Source organism: Salvelinus sp. IW2-2015, unplaced genomic scaffold (assembly GCF_002910315.2).
Source record: "Salvelinus sp. IW2-2015 unplaced genomic scaffold, ASM291031v2 Un_scaffold2829, whole genome shotgun sequence".
NCBI lineage: Eukaryota > Metazoa > Chordata > Actinopteri > Salmoniformes > Salmonidae > Salvelinus > Salvelinus sp. IW2-2015.
In genome coordinates this window covers 269,029-287,474 of record NW_019944129.1, presented here as the reverse complement: position 1 = coordinate 287,474, position 18,446 = coordinate 269,029, and the positions used below count along the sequence as shown (strand labels likewise).

General features: G+C 45.1%; 1 protein-coding gene across 1 annotated transcript in view; it reads left to right on the top strand.

The window, feature by feature from the left end:
- Window positions 1-3,235: 3,235 nt before the first annotated feature.
- nradd (neurotrophin receptor associated death domain) overlaps window positions 3,236-18,446 on the top strand; it is a 37,866-nt gene continuing 22,655 nt past the window's right edge. Inside the window, 1 exon segment of the mRNA XM_070440687.1 lies at window positions 3,236-3,370. Coding sequence (XP_070296788.1) covers window positions 3,236-3,370 — 135 coding nt within the window.

Below are 18,446 nucleotides of genomic sequence, written 5' to 3'. Positions count from 1 at the left end.
TAATACAATGTTTAATACCTACATTACCTCTCATATGTATTACTGTACTCTATATCATCTACTGCATCTTGCACTTTATGCAATACATGTACACTAGCCACTTTAAAACTATGCCCTTTATGTTTACATACCCTACAGTATCATCTATATGTATATACCGTATCTATACCATCTATGATCTGCCATGCCGTTCTGTACACACTCATCCATATATCTTTATGTAATTCTTTCTCCTTCACACTTGTGTGTGTGTCGTAAGGTAGTAGCGTGGAATTGTTAGGTTAGATTAGTTTGGTTATTACTGCATTGTCGGAATAGAAGCACAAGCATTTCGCTACACTCGCATTAACATCTGCTAACATGTGTATGTGATAATAAATTTGATTTGATTTGATTTGAGTGTGACTCTTTGACCTGGAATATAGAGAGAGGAGAGAGAGAGGAGAGGAGAGAGAGAGAGAGAGAGAGAGAGAGAGAGGAGAGAGAGAGAGAGAGAGAGAGAGAGAGAGAGAGAGAGAGAGAGAGAAATGAGAGGGAGAAGTGAGAAGAGAGGAAAGTGAGAGAAAAATGAAAGAGGAGAAAGTGAGAGAGAGAGAAAGTGAGAGACACACATCACGCACACAGGTGTTGCTCCTATAGTTCTGTATCCATACATATACAACCAGCCTACATCCTCCATTCTCACAAGCCAGTGTGTATTACTACAGTATATGAGACAGATCGGCCTCTGAGGAAATACTACAAGAGCATTTTATTAGCATTTATTAATATTATCATTAGAATCATTATTATCATTTTATACAGGCAGTGTATATTTAACCGGCAGCAAATGAATTGCGGCGGCCGGTCGGTACGCTAACCCAATGCTACCTTTTATGCCTCTCCCTAACTCTAACCCTTGCCTTAACCTCACTGAAACAATACCAGGAATCTATTATGAAACCATACCTAACCTTAACTTAACCTTTATTCATGTCCTATGCCTAATTACATTTGTTTGCTTCCTTTGATRTAAACTTTACTATCGGGGGTATTATGGCAATGTCTCTCAGTAAAGTCCTCCTGAATCAGTAGATTGGGATTTCCAAAGGAAACCAAACGTGTGTGGACCTACGTTATTTAGACAGAGAGAGTAGAGAAAGGGAAAGGCCGATACCCGCTAATGATCAAAATCCAGAAAAGAACCGTTCAATTCTATAACCTCCTAAAAGGAAGCAATTCCCAAACCATCCATAGCAAAGCCATCACGCCAAGGAATGGCGCAGGAGGAGATGGCTGTCGTTTTACGGTCCCCTAAGCAATTGTGCTATTGTGTGTGTTTTTTGTGTTATTTGTAACTTATTTTGTASATAATGTTTCTGCCACYGTGTCTTATGACCGAAAATAGCTTATAGATATCAGGACAGCGATTACTCACCTCGTACAGGAAGAAGATTTTTTTTTTAACAAGTCGGACGCGAAGGATTTACTTCAGACACCCGACAAGCCCCTCATCCCCGTCATTCACAGGAGAAAGAGACGAAGATATCGGGGTCTGGGTGCCTTGTAAGGATCCGACGGTGAGTGGGTCATCTGCCTTCACCATCTGTCCTATTAGCCAACATATAATCATTGGATAATAAAATAGATGAACTACGAGCACATATATAAAACCAACGGGACATTAAAAACTGTCATATCTTATGTTCCACGAGTCGTAGCTGAACAACGACATGAATAACATACAGATGGCAGGTTTTACGCTTTTTTGGCAGGATAGAACAGCAGCCTCTGGTAAGACAAGGGTTGGCGGTCTATGTATATTTGTAAACAACACCTGGTGCACGAAATCTAAGGAAGTCTCAAGGTTTTCCTCGCCTGAGGTAGAGTATCTCATGATAAGCTGTAGACCACAATATTTACCAAGAGAGCTTTCATCTATATTCTTCGTAGCTGTCTATTTATCACCACAAACCGATGCTGGCATTAAGACCGCACTCAATGAGCTGTATACGGACATAAGCAAACAGGAAGACGCTCATCCATAAGCGGCACTCCTAGTGGCCGGGGACTTTAATGCAGGGAAACTTAAATCAGTTTTACCTCATTTCTACCAGCATGTTAAATGTGCAACTAGAAGGAAAGAAACTTTAGACCACCTTTACTCCACACACAGAGATCAGTACAAAGCTCTCCTTTGCCCTCCATTTGGCAAATCTGACCATAATTCTATCCTCCTGATTCCTGCTTACAAGCAAAAGTCTAAAGCAGGAAGCACCAGTGACTGATCAATAAAAAAGTGGTCAGATGAAGCAGATGCTAAGCTACAGGACTGTGTTGCTAGCACAGACTGGAATATGTTCTGGGATTCTTCCGATGGCATTGAGGAGTATACTACATCAGTCACTGGCTTCATCAATAAGTGCATCGATGACATCGTCCCCACAGTGACTGTATGTACATACCCCAACCAGAAGCCATGGATTACAGGCAACATTCGCACTGAGCTAAAGGGTAGAGCTGCTGCTTTCAAAGAGCGAGACTCTAACCTGGAAGCTTATAAGAAATCCCGCTATGCCTTCGACGAACCATCAAACAGGCAAAGCATCAATACAGGACTAAGATTGAATCATACTACACTGGCTCCGACGCTCTTCGAATGTGGTAGGGCTGGTAAACTATTACAGACTACAAAGGGAAGCAAAGCCGCAAGCTGCCCAGTGACGCGAGCCTACCAGACAAGCTAAATCACTTCTATGCTCGCTTCGAGGCAAGTAACACTGAAACATGCATGAGAGCATCAGCTGTTCCGGATGACTGTGTGATCACGCTCTCCGTAGCCGATGTGAGTAAGACCTTTAAACAGGTCAACATTCACAAGGCCGCAGGGCCAGACGGATTACCAGGAATTGTACTCCGAGCATGCGCTCACCAACTGGCAAGTGTTTTCACTGACATTTTCAACCTGTCCCTGACTGAGTCTGTAATGCCAACGTGTTTCAAGCAGACCACCATAGTCCCTGTGCCCAAGAACACTAAGGTAACCTGCCTAAATGACTACCGACCCGTAGCACTCACATCTGTAGCCATGAAGTGCTTTGAAAGGCTGGTCATGGCTCACATTAACACCATTATCCCAGAAACCCTAGACCCACTCCAATTTGCATACCGCCCTAATAGATCCACAGATGATGCAAACTCTATTGCACTCCACACTGCCGTTTCCAACCTGGACAAAAGGAACACCTATGTGAGAATGCTATTCATTGACTACAGCTCAGCGTATAACACCATAGTGCCCTCAAAGCTCACCTCTAAGCAAAGGACCCTGAAGCTAACCACCTCCCTCTGCAACTGGATCCTGGACTTCCTGATGGGGCCCCTCCATGTGGTAAGGGTAGGTAACAACACATCCGCCACGCTGATCCTCAACATGAAGGCCTCTCAGGGGTGTGTGCTCAGTCCCCTCCTGTACTCCCTGTTCACTCATGACTGCATGGCCAGGCACGACTCAAACACCATCATTAAGTTTGCAGATGACACAACAGTGATAGGCCTGATCACCGACAACAATGAGACAGGCTATAGGGAGGAGGTCAGAGACCTTGCCATGTGGTGCCAGGACAACAACCTCTCCCTCAATGTGATCAAGACAAAGGAGATGATTGTGAACTACAGGAAAAGGAGGACCGAGCATGCCCCCATTCTCATCGACGGGGCTGTAGTGGAGCAGGTTGAGAGCTTCAAGTTCCTTGGTGTCCACATCAACAACCAACTATCATGGTCCAAACACACCAAGACAGTCGTGGAGAGGGCACGACAAAACCTATTCCCCCTCAGGAGACTGAAAAGATTTGGCATGGGTCCTCAGACCCTCAAAAAGTTCTACAGCTGCACCATCAAGAGCATCCTGACTGGTTGCATCACCGCCTGGTATGGCACTGCTCAGCCTCCGACTGCAAGCACTACAAAGGTTAGTGCGTACGGCCCAGTACATCACTGGGCCAAGCTTCCTGCCATCCAGACCTCTATACCAGGCGGTGTCAGAGAGAAGCCTAAAAAGACTCCAGCCACTCTAGTCATAGACTGTTCTCTCTGATACTGCACGGCAAGCGGTACCGGAGCGCCATGTTTAGGTCCAAAACATTCTTAACAGCTTCTACCCCAAGCCATAAGACTCCTGAACAGCTAATGAAATGGCTACCCAGATTGCATTGCCCCCCCCCTCCCTTACACTGCTGCCTGTACTTGTTTATTATCTATGCATAGTCACTTTAACTCTACCTCTATGTACATCTTACCACAATTACCTCGACTAACCGGTGACTCTGTACCGGTACCCCCTGTATATAGCCTTGTTATTGTTATTTTACTGCTCTTCAATTATTTGTTACTTTTATTTTTTATTTTTTTCTTATACATGTTTTACTTAACACTTATTTTCTTAATATATAACATAATATATGTACAGTTATATAATATAACGAGCATTGTTGGTTAAGGGCTTGTAAGTAAGCAATTCACTGTAAGGTCTACTACACCTGTTAGCACAGCACATGTGACAAATAACATTTGAAATAAACCTGGAGAAGTGTCCCCTATGCAAGCTGGTCCTGGGGAACTGTTCACAAACACAAACAGACTCCACAGAGCCCCAGGAAAGCTACACATTTAGACACAGTCAAGCAAATCATGAGAAAACAAAAAGACCATTACTTGACCCCAGAAAACTGTGCAAACTAGAATGCAATTTGGTCCTTAACAGAGAGCACACAGTGGCAGAATACCTGCCCACTGTCACTGACCCAAAATTAAGGTAAGCTTTGACTATGTACAGACTCAGTGAGCATAGCCTTGCTATTGAGAAAGGCCACCATAGGCAGACCTGGCTCTCAAGAGAAGACAGGCTATGTGCACACTGCCCACAAAATGAGGTGGAAACTGAGCTGCACTTCCTAACCTCCTGCCAAATATATGACCATATTAGAGACACATATTTCCCTCAGTTTACTCAGATCCACAAAGAATTAGAAAACAAACCCAATTTTGATCAACTCCCATACCTACTAGGTAAAATACCACAGTGTGCCATCACAGCAGCAAGATTTGTGACCTGTTGCCACAAGAAAAGGTCAACCAGTGAAGAAGAAACACCATTGTAAATACAACCCATATTTATGCTTATTTATTTTTATTTATATTATTTATTTATATGTTTCCAATGCCAATAAAGCCCTTACATTTAAATTGAATTGTAATTGAGTAGAGAGCGAGAAAGAGAGAGAGAGCGAGAAAGAGAGAGAGAGGGGGGAGAATTAGAGTCAACTCTTCCAACAGAGACAGGATGTAGTCTGGATGACAGGGAGCTTTGTTCTCAGCACTGGGGTAGAGGTCTAGTGGAGGAGGGATAGAGAGAGGGATGACCAGAGGAGAGGGATGGATGAAGGGGTTGAAGGAGGAGAGGAGAGAGGGAGAGAGAGAGAGAGAGAGACGAGAGAGAGAGAGAGAGAGAGAGAGAGAGGAGAGAGAGAGAGAGGAGAGAGAAGAGGAGAGAGAAGAGAGAAGAGAGAGAGAGGACTGAAGTAGGGATAAAAAGAGGTATGGAGAGAGGGATAACAGAGAAGGGATAAAAAGAGTATGAGAGAAGGGTAACGAGAAGGAGGGAGTGTGGCCAGAAATGCAAGACACTGGCAGGTGTTTCTCTGATCTAAAACGAGTGAGTTGGTTGGGAAACATGTTTTTAAAGGGGAATTCTGTTTCCTCATGAGAGTGGGGAGTTCAAGAAACACACCCCTATTCACTCACACATCATCTACGGAAAACCCTGGTCAATACCATGCAGCAGTATTAAATCAGTATCCACTGGGTTCAACTCTGTTCCAAGGAGGAGAACGCTTAACAACTTGACAGAATGCAATTTGAAATCAGTCGCTAGCTGGGTTATAGAAGTCGGACGTGGTCAGACAGAGGTACAGCGGATGTTTACCGTACGTCTTAGAAAGAAAGCATGTTCCTGCTGTGGTACTAGGAAGGGCCACCGGAACTTCTGATCCAATAAGAGTGATGTGGGAGGGGTTTGCAACCTACTACAAATCTCAACGCTCTGTTGCAGGTGTTCAACAGGTGCAGTTGACTCTGATGCTTGCGTCTATATTAGGCTATGTCACCAATCAAGGCGGGGAGAAGGAAAGGCAAGGAGAAGATTTTTGTCTGAAAACATACCTTTAAATTTTGTGCCAAATTTTTATGTGAATCTGCAACTTATCCAGCCAAAGCTGCAGTTCCTTTGCTCGGTGTTGAGAGGGGCCTTGCCCAACAGCTTGTCCTTATTGTCATCCCTTCGCACTCCTCGTCACAAGACTCCACTGTTCTTCCAGTCAAGCTTGCATCCTGAAGACTCATGGGAACCTGGCCTACCGGAGCAGTAAGAGGACTGCCCTCCCTCGTCAGGGCTATCCCAACCCTGCACCAATACAGTTCACTTTCGTGCCTATTCTGTCTCTTGGCCCTCCACACCCTTGTCAAGCGAGGGCGCTCCCGCTCAGTCCAGTACAAGCTCTTCTCGTCTGCGCACCGCCAATGGGTGAACCTCGCCGCTGAAGGCCTAGGACAGCAGACGTCTCCGGCCCGCCTTTCAGAAATATCACTCAGAAACTCTACCTCTTCAGAGTATCTTTATGACATCGATACCAGACTTCTACATCCGTGTCAATTGGAGAGTGGTCAGTATTCAAGTAAGAGTACATGTCAATGGGAACGTTGTCGAGTACGTTGTCCTGTAGGGAGCACTTCGAGAGGCTTAGAATGAGTAAAAGAGAGTCTGACCATTACATTGATCCGCATTTATAAAGTCTGAAACTGAGGTTTTGCGTGAGGACATTTGAAGTAGTTTCGAACATTTCGCAACGCATGGACTATTAGCATGAGGCACCGCAGAATTCAAGCTCAGTGATTGCATATGTCAATCAGTGAGTGTTATTTTGGACTAGTGGATTTCCTCTTTAACTCTCGCTATCTTCTGGCAAGTACTTGGTGTGACATTCCTTTCCACTATAGATGTAACCAGTAAAGGAACTTGAATCCAGTAAGTCAATTAACTGTTGCATTCCCCCAACGCTTCTCGCTCGTCTCTCTCTTCTCTCTCTCTCTCTCTCCTCATCTCTGTTCTCTCTCTCTCTCTCCCTCTCGTTCTCTCTCTCTGTCTCCACTCTCGTTCCTCTCTCTCTCTCTCTCTCTTCCATCCATCCATCTCGTTCTCTCTCTCTCTCTCTCTCTCTCTCTCTCTCTCTCTTCCTTCTCTCCCTCTCTCTTTCTCTCCTCTCTCTCTCCTTTCTCTCTCTCTCTCCTCTCTCTCTCTCTCTCTCTCTTCTTCTATCTCCTCTTCTCTATCTCTCTCCATTCCTCTTTCTTCTTCTCTCTTTCCCTCTCTCTCTCCTCTCTTCTCTCTCCTCTCTCTCTCTCTCGTCTTCTCTCTCTCTCTCTCTCTCTCTCCTCTCTCCTCCTCTCTTCTCACTCTTTCTCTCTCCTTTCTTGCTCTCTCTCCACTCTCTCTCTCTTCTTCTCTCTCTCCTCTCTCTCTCTTGCATGTCCACTAACAACACGTCAGAGTGAGCCAAACAGTCCCCAAGGTCAGACCCCAGGCAGAAAGACTGGTCGTCTTTTCGTTCTCCACGACAGGTTAGGCTGTGTGTGTGTAGTCATGTTTGGGGTTTCCAACGCTGTTGAGAACTCTCTGTGGGAAAATGAAGCTAAACTGGCAACAATCAATGGTGAGCTCTGACTGAGTGTCTAACGTCCTCTATCACAACGTCACGCACTGCACGCACGGGCACCACGACACACAACACACACACACACACACCACACACGGATCGTTTGGCAGTTTTATGACGGACAAGGAGCACACACACACAAGCACACTTAAGACACACACACACCACACACACACCACACAGCACACACAAACCACACACACACAGTAATCAACCCATGAAACACACACACACACTCCTCCAACGGTTGTTACTGGTAGTTGTGGAGAACGACACATGGGACGTACACTACGTTCAAACGTTTGGGGGTCACTTGACCGACACTCGGTCCTTTGTTTTTGAAAGGAAAAGCTAATTTTTTTGCCCATTACATAACATAATTGATCAGAACTACAGTGCAGACATCTCGCTAATGTTGTAATGACTATTGTAGCTGGAAACAGCTGATTTTTATGGAACTATCTACGTAGGCGTACAGAGGCCAATTCATCAAACCATGCACTCCTATGTTCGATTGGCACTTGTGTGAGCTAATCCAAGTTTATCATTTTAAAAGGTTAATTGCAATCCATTAGAAAACCCTTTTGCAATCATGTTAGCATAGCGTGAAAACTGTTGGTGCAATATTAAGACAGCAATAATGGCCTCTTCTTAGACGAGGTTGGGTATCTGGAGCTCAGCATTGGTGGGTTCGATTACACAGGCTCAACAAACGGCCAAAACCAAAGGCGTCTTCCTGAAACTCGTCAGTCTACTCTTTGTTCTCGGAGAAATCGAAGGCTCTATTCCATGCGAGAAATTGCCAAGAAACCTAAGATCTCGTACAACACTATGTACTACTCCCTTCACAGAACAGCGCAAACTGTCTCTAACCAGAATAGAAAGAGGAGTGGAGGCCCCAGGTGCACAACTGAGCAAGAGGACAAGTACATTCGAGTGTCTAGTTTGAGAAACAGAAGCCTCACAAGTCCTCAACAGGTAACTTCATTAAATAGTACCCGTCTCAGTCGCAACGTCAACAGTGAAGAGGCGACTCCGGGATGCTGGCCTTCTAGGCAGAGTTGCAAAGAAAAGCCATATCTCAGACTGGCCAATAAAAATAAAAGATTAAGATGTGCAAAAGAACACAGACACTGGACAGAGGAACTCTGCCAGCATCCCGGAGTCGCCTCTTCACTGTTGACATTGAGACTGGTGTTTGTGGGCAAAAGGGTTTTCTAATGATCAGCTGTTTCCAGCTACAATAGTCATTTACAACATTAACAATGTCTACACTGTATTTCTGATCAATTTGATATTATTTTAATGGACAAAAAATGTGCTTTTCTTTCAAAAACAAGGACATTTCTAAGTGACCCCAAACCTTTGAACGGTAGTATATGTGGCAGGGGAAAACCAGCCACGTCACGGACGCCGACATCTTGCTTCCGGACAAGCTAAACATCTTCTTCGCCCGCTTTGAGGATAACACAGTGCCACCGACGCAGTCCGCTCCCAAGGACTGTGGGCTCTCGTTCTCCATGGCCGACGTGAGTAAGACGTAAGGGTGTTAACCCTCGCAAGGCTGCTGGCCAAGACGGTATCCCTAGCCGCGTCCTCAGAGCATGCACAGACCAACTGGCTGGAGTGTTTACGGACATATTCAATCTCTCCCTATCCCAGTCAGCTGTCCCCACTTGCTTCAAGTTGTCTATCATAGTTCATGTACCCAAGAAAGCAAAGGTAACTGAACTAAATGACTATCGCCCCGTAGCACTCACTTCTGTCATCATGAAGTGCTTTGAGAGGCTAGTCAAGGATCATAACACCTCCACCTTGCCTGAAACCCTAGACCCACTTCAATTTGCTTACCGCCCCAATAGAGCCACAGATTATTCAATCGCCATCATACTGCCCTATCCCATCTGGACAAGAGGAATACCTATGTAAGAATGTTGTTCATTGACTACAGCTCAGCCTTCAACAACATAGTCCAAGCCACTCAGACATAGCTCGCCTAATATTCCTTTACTTTAAGATTTGTGTGATTTGATGTGAATTGTTAGATACTACTGCACTGTTGGAGCTACACCCGTAATAACATCTGCTAAATACAATTTGTTTTGATTTGAATGCAGAGAGAAATAGCAGCGCAACAATGGTGGGGGCAGAGAGGGACTTCCAGTCAGTGTGCAACAGCAACTTCCCCCACACACACACACTCAGCTTTATCAGACTAGTATAATTAGATTGGATCTTCATCAATGACACACACACACACACACACACACACACACACACACACACACCACAAGAGGAAGAACAGAGAAGAATAGAGACAAGATAGATTAAGTGGCTCTAAATCAATGTAATTTCTGTATCATTATTTCCAGATACCCGGGAACCCATTATAATGTTTTGAGTAAATTAAACTTCAGCAAAAAAAAGAAAACGTCCCTTTTTCAGGACCTGTGTCTTTCAAATATAATTCGTAAAAATCCAAATAAACTTCACAGATATTCTTGTAAAGTTTTTAAAACATTGTTTCCCATACTTGTTCAAATGAACCATGAACAATTAATGAAACATGCACCTGATGGAACGGTCATTAAGACACTAACAGCTTACAGACGGTAGCCAATTTAGTCACAGTTGAAACTTAGGACACTAAAGCAGGCCTTTCTACTGGACTCTGAAAAACACCAACAAGAAAGATGCCCAGTCCCTGCTTATCGCGTGAACGTACCTTTTAGGCATGCGGCAAGGAGGCATGAGGACTTGCAGATTGTGGCCAGAGCAATAAATTGCAATGTACTGTGAACGCCTAAGACAGCGCTAAAGTGGTGAGACAGGACGGATAGCTGATCGTCCTCGCAGTGGCAGAACCACGTTGTAACAACACCTGCACAGATCGGTACATCCGAACATCACACCTGCGAAGAACAGTACGGATGCAACAAACAACTGCCCGGTTATACCGGACGCACCAATCCCTCCATCAGTGCCTCAGACTGTTCGCAATAGGCTGAGAGAGGGCTGACTTGAGGGCTTGTAGGCCTGTTGTAAGGCAGGTTCAACCAGACATCACGGCAACAAACGTCGCCTATGGCCAACAAAACGCACCGTCGCTGGACCAGACAGGACTGGCAAAAAGTGCTCTCACTGACGAGTCGCGGTTTTTGTCTCACCCAGTGTGATGGTCGGATTCGCGTTTATCGTCGAAGGAATAAGCGTTACAGCCGAGTCCTGTACTCTGGAGCGGATCGATTTGGAGGTGGAGGGTCTGTCACGGCGTCTGGGGCGGTGTGTCACAGTATCATCGGGCTGAGCGTTGTTGTCGATTGCGCAATCTCAAAGCTGTGCATTACAGGGAAAAGACAACCTCCTCCCTCATGTGGTACCCTTCCGGCAGGCTTTTCATCTTGACATGGAGCCTTCCAGCATGACAATGCCACCAGCCATACTGCTCGTTCTTTGTGTGATTTCCTGCAGACAGGAAATGTCACTGTTCTGCCATGGCCAGCGAAGGCCCGGATCTCAATCCCACTTGAGCACAATCTGGGACTGTTGGATCGGGAGGGTGAGGCTGGGCCATCCCGCAGAAATGTTGGGAACTTGGCAGGAGCCTTTGGAAGAGTGGGTAACATCTCAACAGCAAGAAACTTTGGCAAACCTGGTGCGTCCATGAGGCAGGAGGATGCACTGCAGTAACTTTAATGCAGCTGGTGGCCACACCAGAAATCTGACTGTCACTTTGGAATTTGGACCCCTCCTTTTGTTCAGGACAACATTATTCCATTCTGGTTATCACATGTCTGTGGAACTTGTTCAGTTTATGTCTCAGTTGTTGAATCTGGTTATGTTCATACCAAATATTTACACACGTTAAGTTTGCTGAAAATAACGCATGACAGTGAGAGTTTCTTTTTTGCGAATTTTATATACACTACCGTTCAAAATTTCTGGGGTCACTTAGAAATGTCCTTGTTTTGGAAAGAAAGCACTGGTTTCTGTCCATTAAAAATGACACAAATTGATCAGAAATACAGTGTAGACATGTGTTCATTTGTAAATTGACTATTTGTAGCTTGGAAACGGCATGATTTTTTAATGGAATATCTACCAAAGGGTACAGGAGTCCCATATCAACAACCATTCACTCCTTGTTCGAATTTTGCACGTTGGTGAGCTAATCCAAGTTTAGCATTTTAAAAGGCTTAATTGATCATATAGAAAACCCTTTTGCAATCATGTTTAGCATAGCTGAAAACTGTTGTGCTAATTAAAGAAGCACTAAAAAACTGGCCTTTAGACTAGTTGAGTATCTGGGAGATCAGCATTTGTGGGTTCGATTACAGGTCTTCAAAAATGGACAGAAACCAATAACTTTGGTTCTGAAAATCATCAGTCTAATTCTTGTTCTGAGAAATGAACTATTCCATGTGAGAAATTGCCAAGAAACTGAAGATCTCATACAACGCTGTTACTACTCCCTACACAGAACAGCGCCAAACTGGCTCTAACCAGAATAGAAAGAGGAGTGGGAGGCCCCGCGTGCACAACTGAGCAAGAGGATAAGTACATTGGAGGTCTAGTTGAGAAAAACAGACATTTCACAAAGTCCTGCAAAACGGCAGCTGCATTAAATAGTACCCGCAAAACACCAGTCTCAACAGTCTCTCTCTCTCTCTTCTCTCTCTCTCTCTCTCTCTCTCTCTCTCTCTCTCTCTCTCTCTCTCTTCTCTTCTCTCTCTCTCTCTCTCTCTCTCTCTCTCTCTTTCTCGAGACGTTATCTGCTTTCTACGGTCCCAGTGGTGGCCGATACGTACGCCTCCAGAGCAGGAGATGGCACTGTTCTCGATCTCTCTGTGGAGACCTGGGAACAACATACTCACTGAGTTACTGACAGACAACAAAAAACACTACTACACCTTCTACCATCTCTCCTGATGAATGAGGGAGCAGGTTACTCAGGCTACGATGGTCATAACGCTGGCTACATTCCTGCTACTGTTACACTGTCACACCCTTCCCGCCTCTTCCTCTGTCATCCTCCCTCTCCATCCTCCTCTTAAGTATCACACACATCAAACACTTTGCGGAAGTTACATAACAGTTTTCTATTACTTCACATCTGGGATCCACCTGTTCGGGTGTGGTGCCAGCCACCTTCCAAAGCAGTAAACACCGTGTTGTGTGTTGTGTGTGTGTGTGTGTGTGTGTGTGTGATGTGTGTGTGTGTTGTGGTGTGTTTGTTGTGTGTTGTGTGTGTGTGTGTGTGTGTTGTGTGTGTGTGTGTGTGGTGTGTGTGTTAGTGTGTGGGGTGTGTGTGTGTGTGTGTGTGTGTGTGGGCAGAAGAGAGAGACGGAGAGAGATCTGCAGAGCCCGCTGCATCAAGTTTCCAAAGCTGCTGCCGTGGTAGCAGTTTAGGGGCAAGGGAGGCTGACCAAAACACTTTCGCATAAATCGCCTTTCAAAGGACGACCTTGTGTGTGTGTGTCCACAATCTGTCCCACTTCTTGTTTGCTCTGCGCTAATAACCACATGTGAGAAAGACAGAGAGAGAGCGAGAGAGAGGGAAGATAGGAAAGAGATGTGAAAGAAAAGGGAGAGAGAGACAAAGATGTGCTGACCGTCCAGCCTCCTTCTTCCAGCCTCTATCCCCTCACTCTCCCACACAGCCAGTACAATAGATAATAAAGTTATATAATAATTACACCCTTAAAATCAACGGGGCGGGAAAAGATCAGGAGGTAGGCCTAGTCCTAACTGTGGCTGAGGCGAACTGAGTTAGTTAGGTCATGGGCTCTTGTGTAAATTTCCCCATAGACCCAGGACCATGTTAACTGGGGACTTGAACGGGCACAGAAAATCTACTTGTCTCCTCGTCTGGAAATAAAAGGCATGAGAACCTTTTATCCAGAAATTGGCCAGAGGCAGTTTGGACAAAAATGTCAGATGAGCTGATCAATTGAGCCATTATCGTTTTTATTTCAAGGAAATAATGGGCCGGTGTGTTGATATCCCCAGGCGATTTCTGGTCCTGCGTCCATCTCCCTACTTTCTTCCATAATAAGTGTTCTGTCTTCTGTCTCTGTCTCTGTCTCTCTGTCTCTGTCTCTGTCTCTGTCTCTGTCTCTCTGTCTCGTCTCTGTCTCTCTGTCTCTGCGTCTCTGTCTCTCTGTCTCTGTCTCTCTGCTCTCTCTGTCTTTCTGTCTCTCTGTTCTTCTCTGTCTCTGTTCTCTCGGTCTCTCTGTCTCTGTCTCGGTTCTCGTCTCTCTGTCTCTGTCTCTTGCCCTCTGTCTCTGTCTCTGTCTCTGTCTCTGTCTTCTGGCTCTGTCTCTGTCTCTGCTCTGTCTCTGTCTACTGTCTCTGTTCTCTGTCTCTGTCTCCGTCTCCGTCTCCGCTCTCCGTCTCCTCTCCGTCTCCGTCTCTCTTGTCTCGGCTCTGTCTCTGTCTCTGTCTCTGTCTCTGGCTCTGTTCTGTCTCTGTCTCTGTTCTCTGTCTCTGTCTCTGTCTCTGTCTCTGTCTCTGTCTCTGTCTCTTGTTCTCTGTCTCTGTCTCTGTCTCTGTCTCTGTCTCTTGTCTCTGTCTCTGTCTCTGTCTCTGTCTCCGTCTCCGCCTCCGCCTCCGCCTCACCTCTCTGTCTCTCTCTGTCTCTGTCTATGTCTCTGTCTCTCTGTCTCTGTCTCTGTCTCTGTTCTCTGTTCTCTGTCTCTGTCTCTGCCTTCTCTGTCTCTGCTCTCTGTCTCTGTCTCTGTCTTTCTGTCTCTGTCTCTGTCTCTGTCTCCGTTCTCCGTCTCCGTTCTCCGTCTCCGTCTCCGTCTCCGTCTCTCGTCTCTTGTCTCTGTCTCTGTCTCTGTCTCGTGTCTCTTCTTCTGTCTCTGTCTCTGTCTCATGTCTCTTCTCTGGCTCTGTTCTCTGTCTCTGTCTCTGTCTCTGTCTCTGTCTCCGTCTCCGTCTCCGTCTCCGCCTCGCCTCCACCTCCTCTTGTCTCTGTCTCTTTCTCTGTCTCTCTGTCTCTGTCTCTTGTCTCTGTCTCTGTCTCTGTCTCTGTCTCTGTCTCTGTCTCTGTCTCTGTCTCTGTCTCGTGTCTCCGTCTCCGCCTCCGTCCTCCAACCTTTCTGGTCTCTGTCTCTGTCTCTGTCTCTGCATCTCTGCCTCTCTGTTTTTTTTTCTCTGGGTTTCCCCCTGTCCCTTTTTCTGTCTCTGGCTCTGTTCTCTGTCTCTTCTGTCTCTCTGTCTCTGTCGTCGTCTCTGTTCTCTGTCTCGTCTCTGCCTCTCTGTCTCTCTGTAATCTGTCTCTGCCTGCTCTGTCTCTGTCTCTGTCTCTGGCTCTGTCTCGTGTCTCTGTCTCTGTCTCTGGTCTCTGCCTCTCTGTCTCTCTGTCTCTGGTCTCTGCTCTCTGGCTTCTGTCTCTGTCTCTGTCTCTGTCTCTATCTCTATCTTTGTCTCTATTTCTGTCTCTGGTCTCTGCTATCTATCTCTGTCTCTGTCTCTGTCTTGCGTATCTCTATCCTCTGTCTCTCTATTATCTCTGTCTCATGTCTCTGTCTCTGTCTCTGTCTCTGTCTCTGTTTCTCTATCTCTATGCTTTGTCCTCTTATTTCTGTCTTCTGTCTCTCTATCGATCTCTGTCTCGTCTCTGTCTCTATCTTTGGTTCTATCTCTATCTCTGTCTCCTCTATCTATCTCTGTCTCTGTCTTCTGTCTCTATCTTGTCTCTATCTCTATCTCTGTCTCTATCTTTTGTCGCTTGTCGCTGGTCTCTGTCTCTAGCTCTTCTTCTGTCTCTGTCTCGTCTCTGTCCTCTGTCTCTGTCTCTATCTTTGTTCTCTATCTCTGGCTCTGTCTCTGTCTCTGTCTCTGTCTCTGTCTCATCTTTGTCTCGTAGCTTTGTCTCTATTTCTGTCTCTGTCTCTCTATCTATCTCTGTCGCTATCTTCTATCTCTGTCTCTAATTCTTGTCTCTATCTCTATCTCGTGTCTCTATCTTTGTCTCTGTCTCTATTTCTGTCTCTGTCTCTGCTCGTATCTTTGTCTCTATCTTTGTCTCTGATTTCTGTCTCTGTCTCTCCTATCTATCTCTGTCTCTATCTTATCTCTGTCTCTACCCTTTGTCTCGTATGTCTCTATCCTCTGTCTCTGCTCTCTGTCTCTTCTCTGTCTCTGTCTCGTGTCTCTGTCTCTATCTTTGTCTCTATTTCTGTCTCTGTCTCGTGTCTCGTCTCTGTCTCTATCTTGTCTCTATTTCTCAGTCTCTGTCTCTGTCTCTATCTTTGTTCTCTATCTCTATTCTCTGTCTCTATTGCTTTGTCTCTGTCTCTATCTTTGTCTCTGTCTCTATCTCTTCTCTGTCTCTATCTCGTATCTCTGTCTCTATCTTATCTCTGTCGCTGTCTCTATCTCTGTCCTCTGTCTCTATCTTTGTCTCTGTCTCTATCTCTATCTCTGTCTCTATCTCGAGCTCTTTGTCTCTATTTCTGTCTTGGCTCTGTCTTCTATCTCTATCTCTGTTCTCTATCTCTATCTCTGTCTCTGTCTCTATCCCTCTATCTCTGTCTCTATCTTTGTCTCTATTTCTGTCTTCGTCTCTGTCTCTATCTTGTCTCTATCTCTAGCTCGCTCTATCTTTGTCTCTGTCTCTATCTTTGTCTCTGTCTCTATCTCGTCTCTTGTCTCCTGTCTCTGTCTCTACTCTGTCTCTAAATCTTTGTCTCTGTCTCTAATCTCGTATCTCTGTCTCTATCTTTTCCTCTATTCTGTCTCTGTCTCTGTCTCTATCTTGTCTCTTATCTCTATCTCTGTCTCTATCTTGTCTCTGTCTCTTTATCTTTGTCCTCTGTCTCTATCTCTGTCTCTTCTCTGTCTCTATCTCTATCTCTGTCTCTATCTTTCTCTGTCTTCTGTCTCATCTCTGTTCTCTGTCTCTGTCTCGTGTCTCTATCTTGTCTCTATCTTTGTCTCTATCTCTGTCTCTGTCTCGCTATCTATCTCTGGTCTCATCTAGCTCTGTCTCTATCTTTGTCTCTATTTCTGGTCTCTGTCTCTGTCTCTATCTGCTATCTCTAGTTCTCTGTCTCTGTCTCTGTCTCTGTCTCTGCGTTTCTCTGTCTCTGTCGCTGTCTCTATCTCTGTCTCGTATCTCTGTCTCTGTCTCTTATTTCTGTCTCTATCTCTGTCTCTGTCTCTAGCTCTATCTCTGTCTCTATCTTTGTCTCTATCATCTATCTCTGTGCTCTATTCTTTTGTCTCTGTTCTATTTCTGTCTCTGTCTCTATCTGTGTCTCTGTCTCTGTCTCTGTCTCTATCGTTGTCTCTAGTTCTGTCTCTGTCTTCTGTCTCTGCTCTCTGTCTCTATCGGTGTCTCTATTTCTGTCTCTGTCTCGGTCTCTATCTTTGTCTCTATCTCTATCTCTGTCTCTATCGTGTGTGTCACTGTCTCTATCTTGGTCTCTGTCTTCTATCTCTATCTCTGTCTCTATCTCTATCTCTGTCTCTATCTCTAATCTCTGTCTCTGTCTCTTATCTCTGTCTCTGTCTCTATCTTGTCTCATGTTCTCTATCTCTATCTCTGTCGCTATCTCTATCTCTGTCTCTATTTTTCTGTCTCTGTCTCTGTCGCTATCTCTGATCTTCTGTCTCTATCTCGATCTCTGTCTCTGTCTCTATCTCTATCTCTGTCTCTATCTTTGTCTCTATTTCGTTCTCTGCTCCTCTGTCTCTATCTTTGTCTTCTATCTGCTATCTCTGTCTCTATCTTTGTCTCTGTTCTCTAATCTTTGTCTCTGTCTTCTACTCTGCTCTGTTCTTGTCTCTGTCTCTATCGCTGTCTCTATTCTTTGTCTCTGTCTCTATCTCTATCTCTGTCTCTATCTTTGTCTCTATTTCTGTCTCTGTCTCTGTCTCTATCTTTGTCCTATCTCTATCTCTGTCTCTATCTTTGTCGCGGTCTCTAATCTTGTCTCTGTCTCTATCTCGTGTCTCTGTCTCTGTCTTCTATCTCTATCTCTGTCTCTATCTTGTCTCTGTCTCTGTCCTATCTCTGTCTCTGTCTCGGTCTCTTCTCTATCTTTGTCTCTATCTTTGTCCTTCTATCTCTGTCTCTTCTCTCTATCTATCTTCTGCTCTATCTCATCCTGTCCTCTATCTTTTCTCTATTTCTGTCTCTGTTCTCTGTCTCTATCTCTATCTCTATCTCTGTCTCTGTCTCTGTCTCTGTCCTGTCTCTGTCTCTGTCTCTATCTCTGTCTCTATCTCTGTTCTCTGTTCTATTCTGTCTCTATCTCTGTCTTATTCTGTCTCTGTCTCTGTCTTATCTTCTCTATCTTCTATCTTGTCTCTATCTTTGTCTCTGTCTTCTGTCTCTGTCTCTTGTCTCTGTTGCTCTATCTCTGTCTCCACCTTTGTCTCTGTCTCCTTGTCTCTACCTTTGTCTCTATTTCTGTCTCTGTTCTCTCTCTATCTTTGTCTTCTATTTCTGTCTCTTGTCTCTGTCTCTGTTTCTGTCTCTTGTCTCTTCTGTCTCTGTCTCTATCTTGTCTCTATTTCTTCGTCTCTGCTCTCTGTCTCTATCTCTGTCTCTTCTTCTCTCTCTATCTTGTCTCTGTCCTTCTATCTTTGTTTTCTCTCTGTCTCTGTCTCTTCAGAGTTCCTCAGAACTCTGAAACCCTGAACAAACACCAAAACACATAATATGTTTGTGTGGTGTGTGCT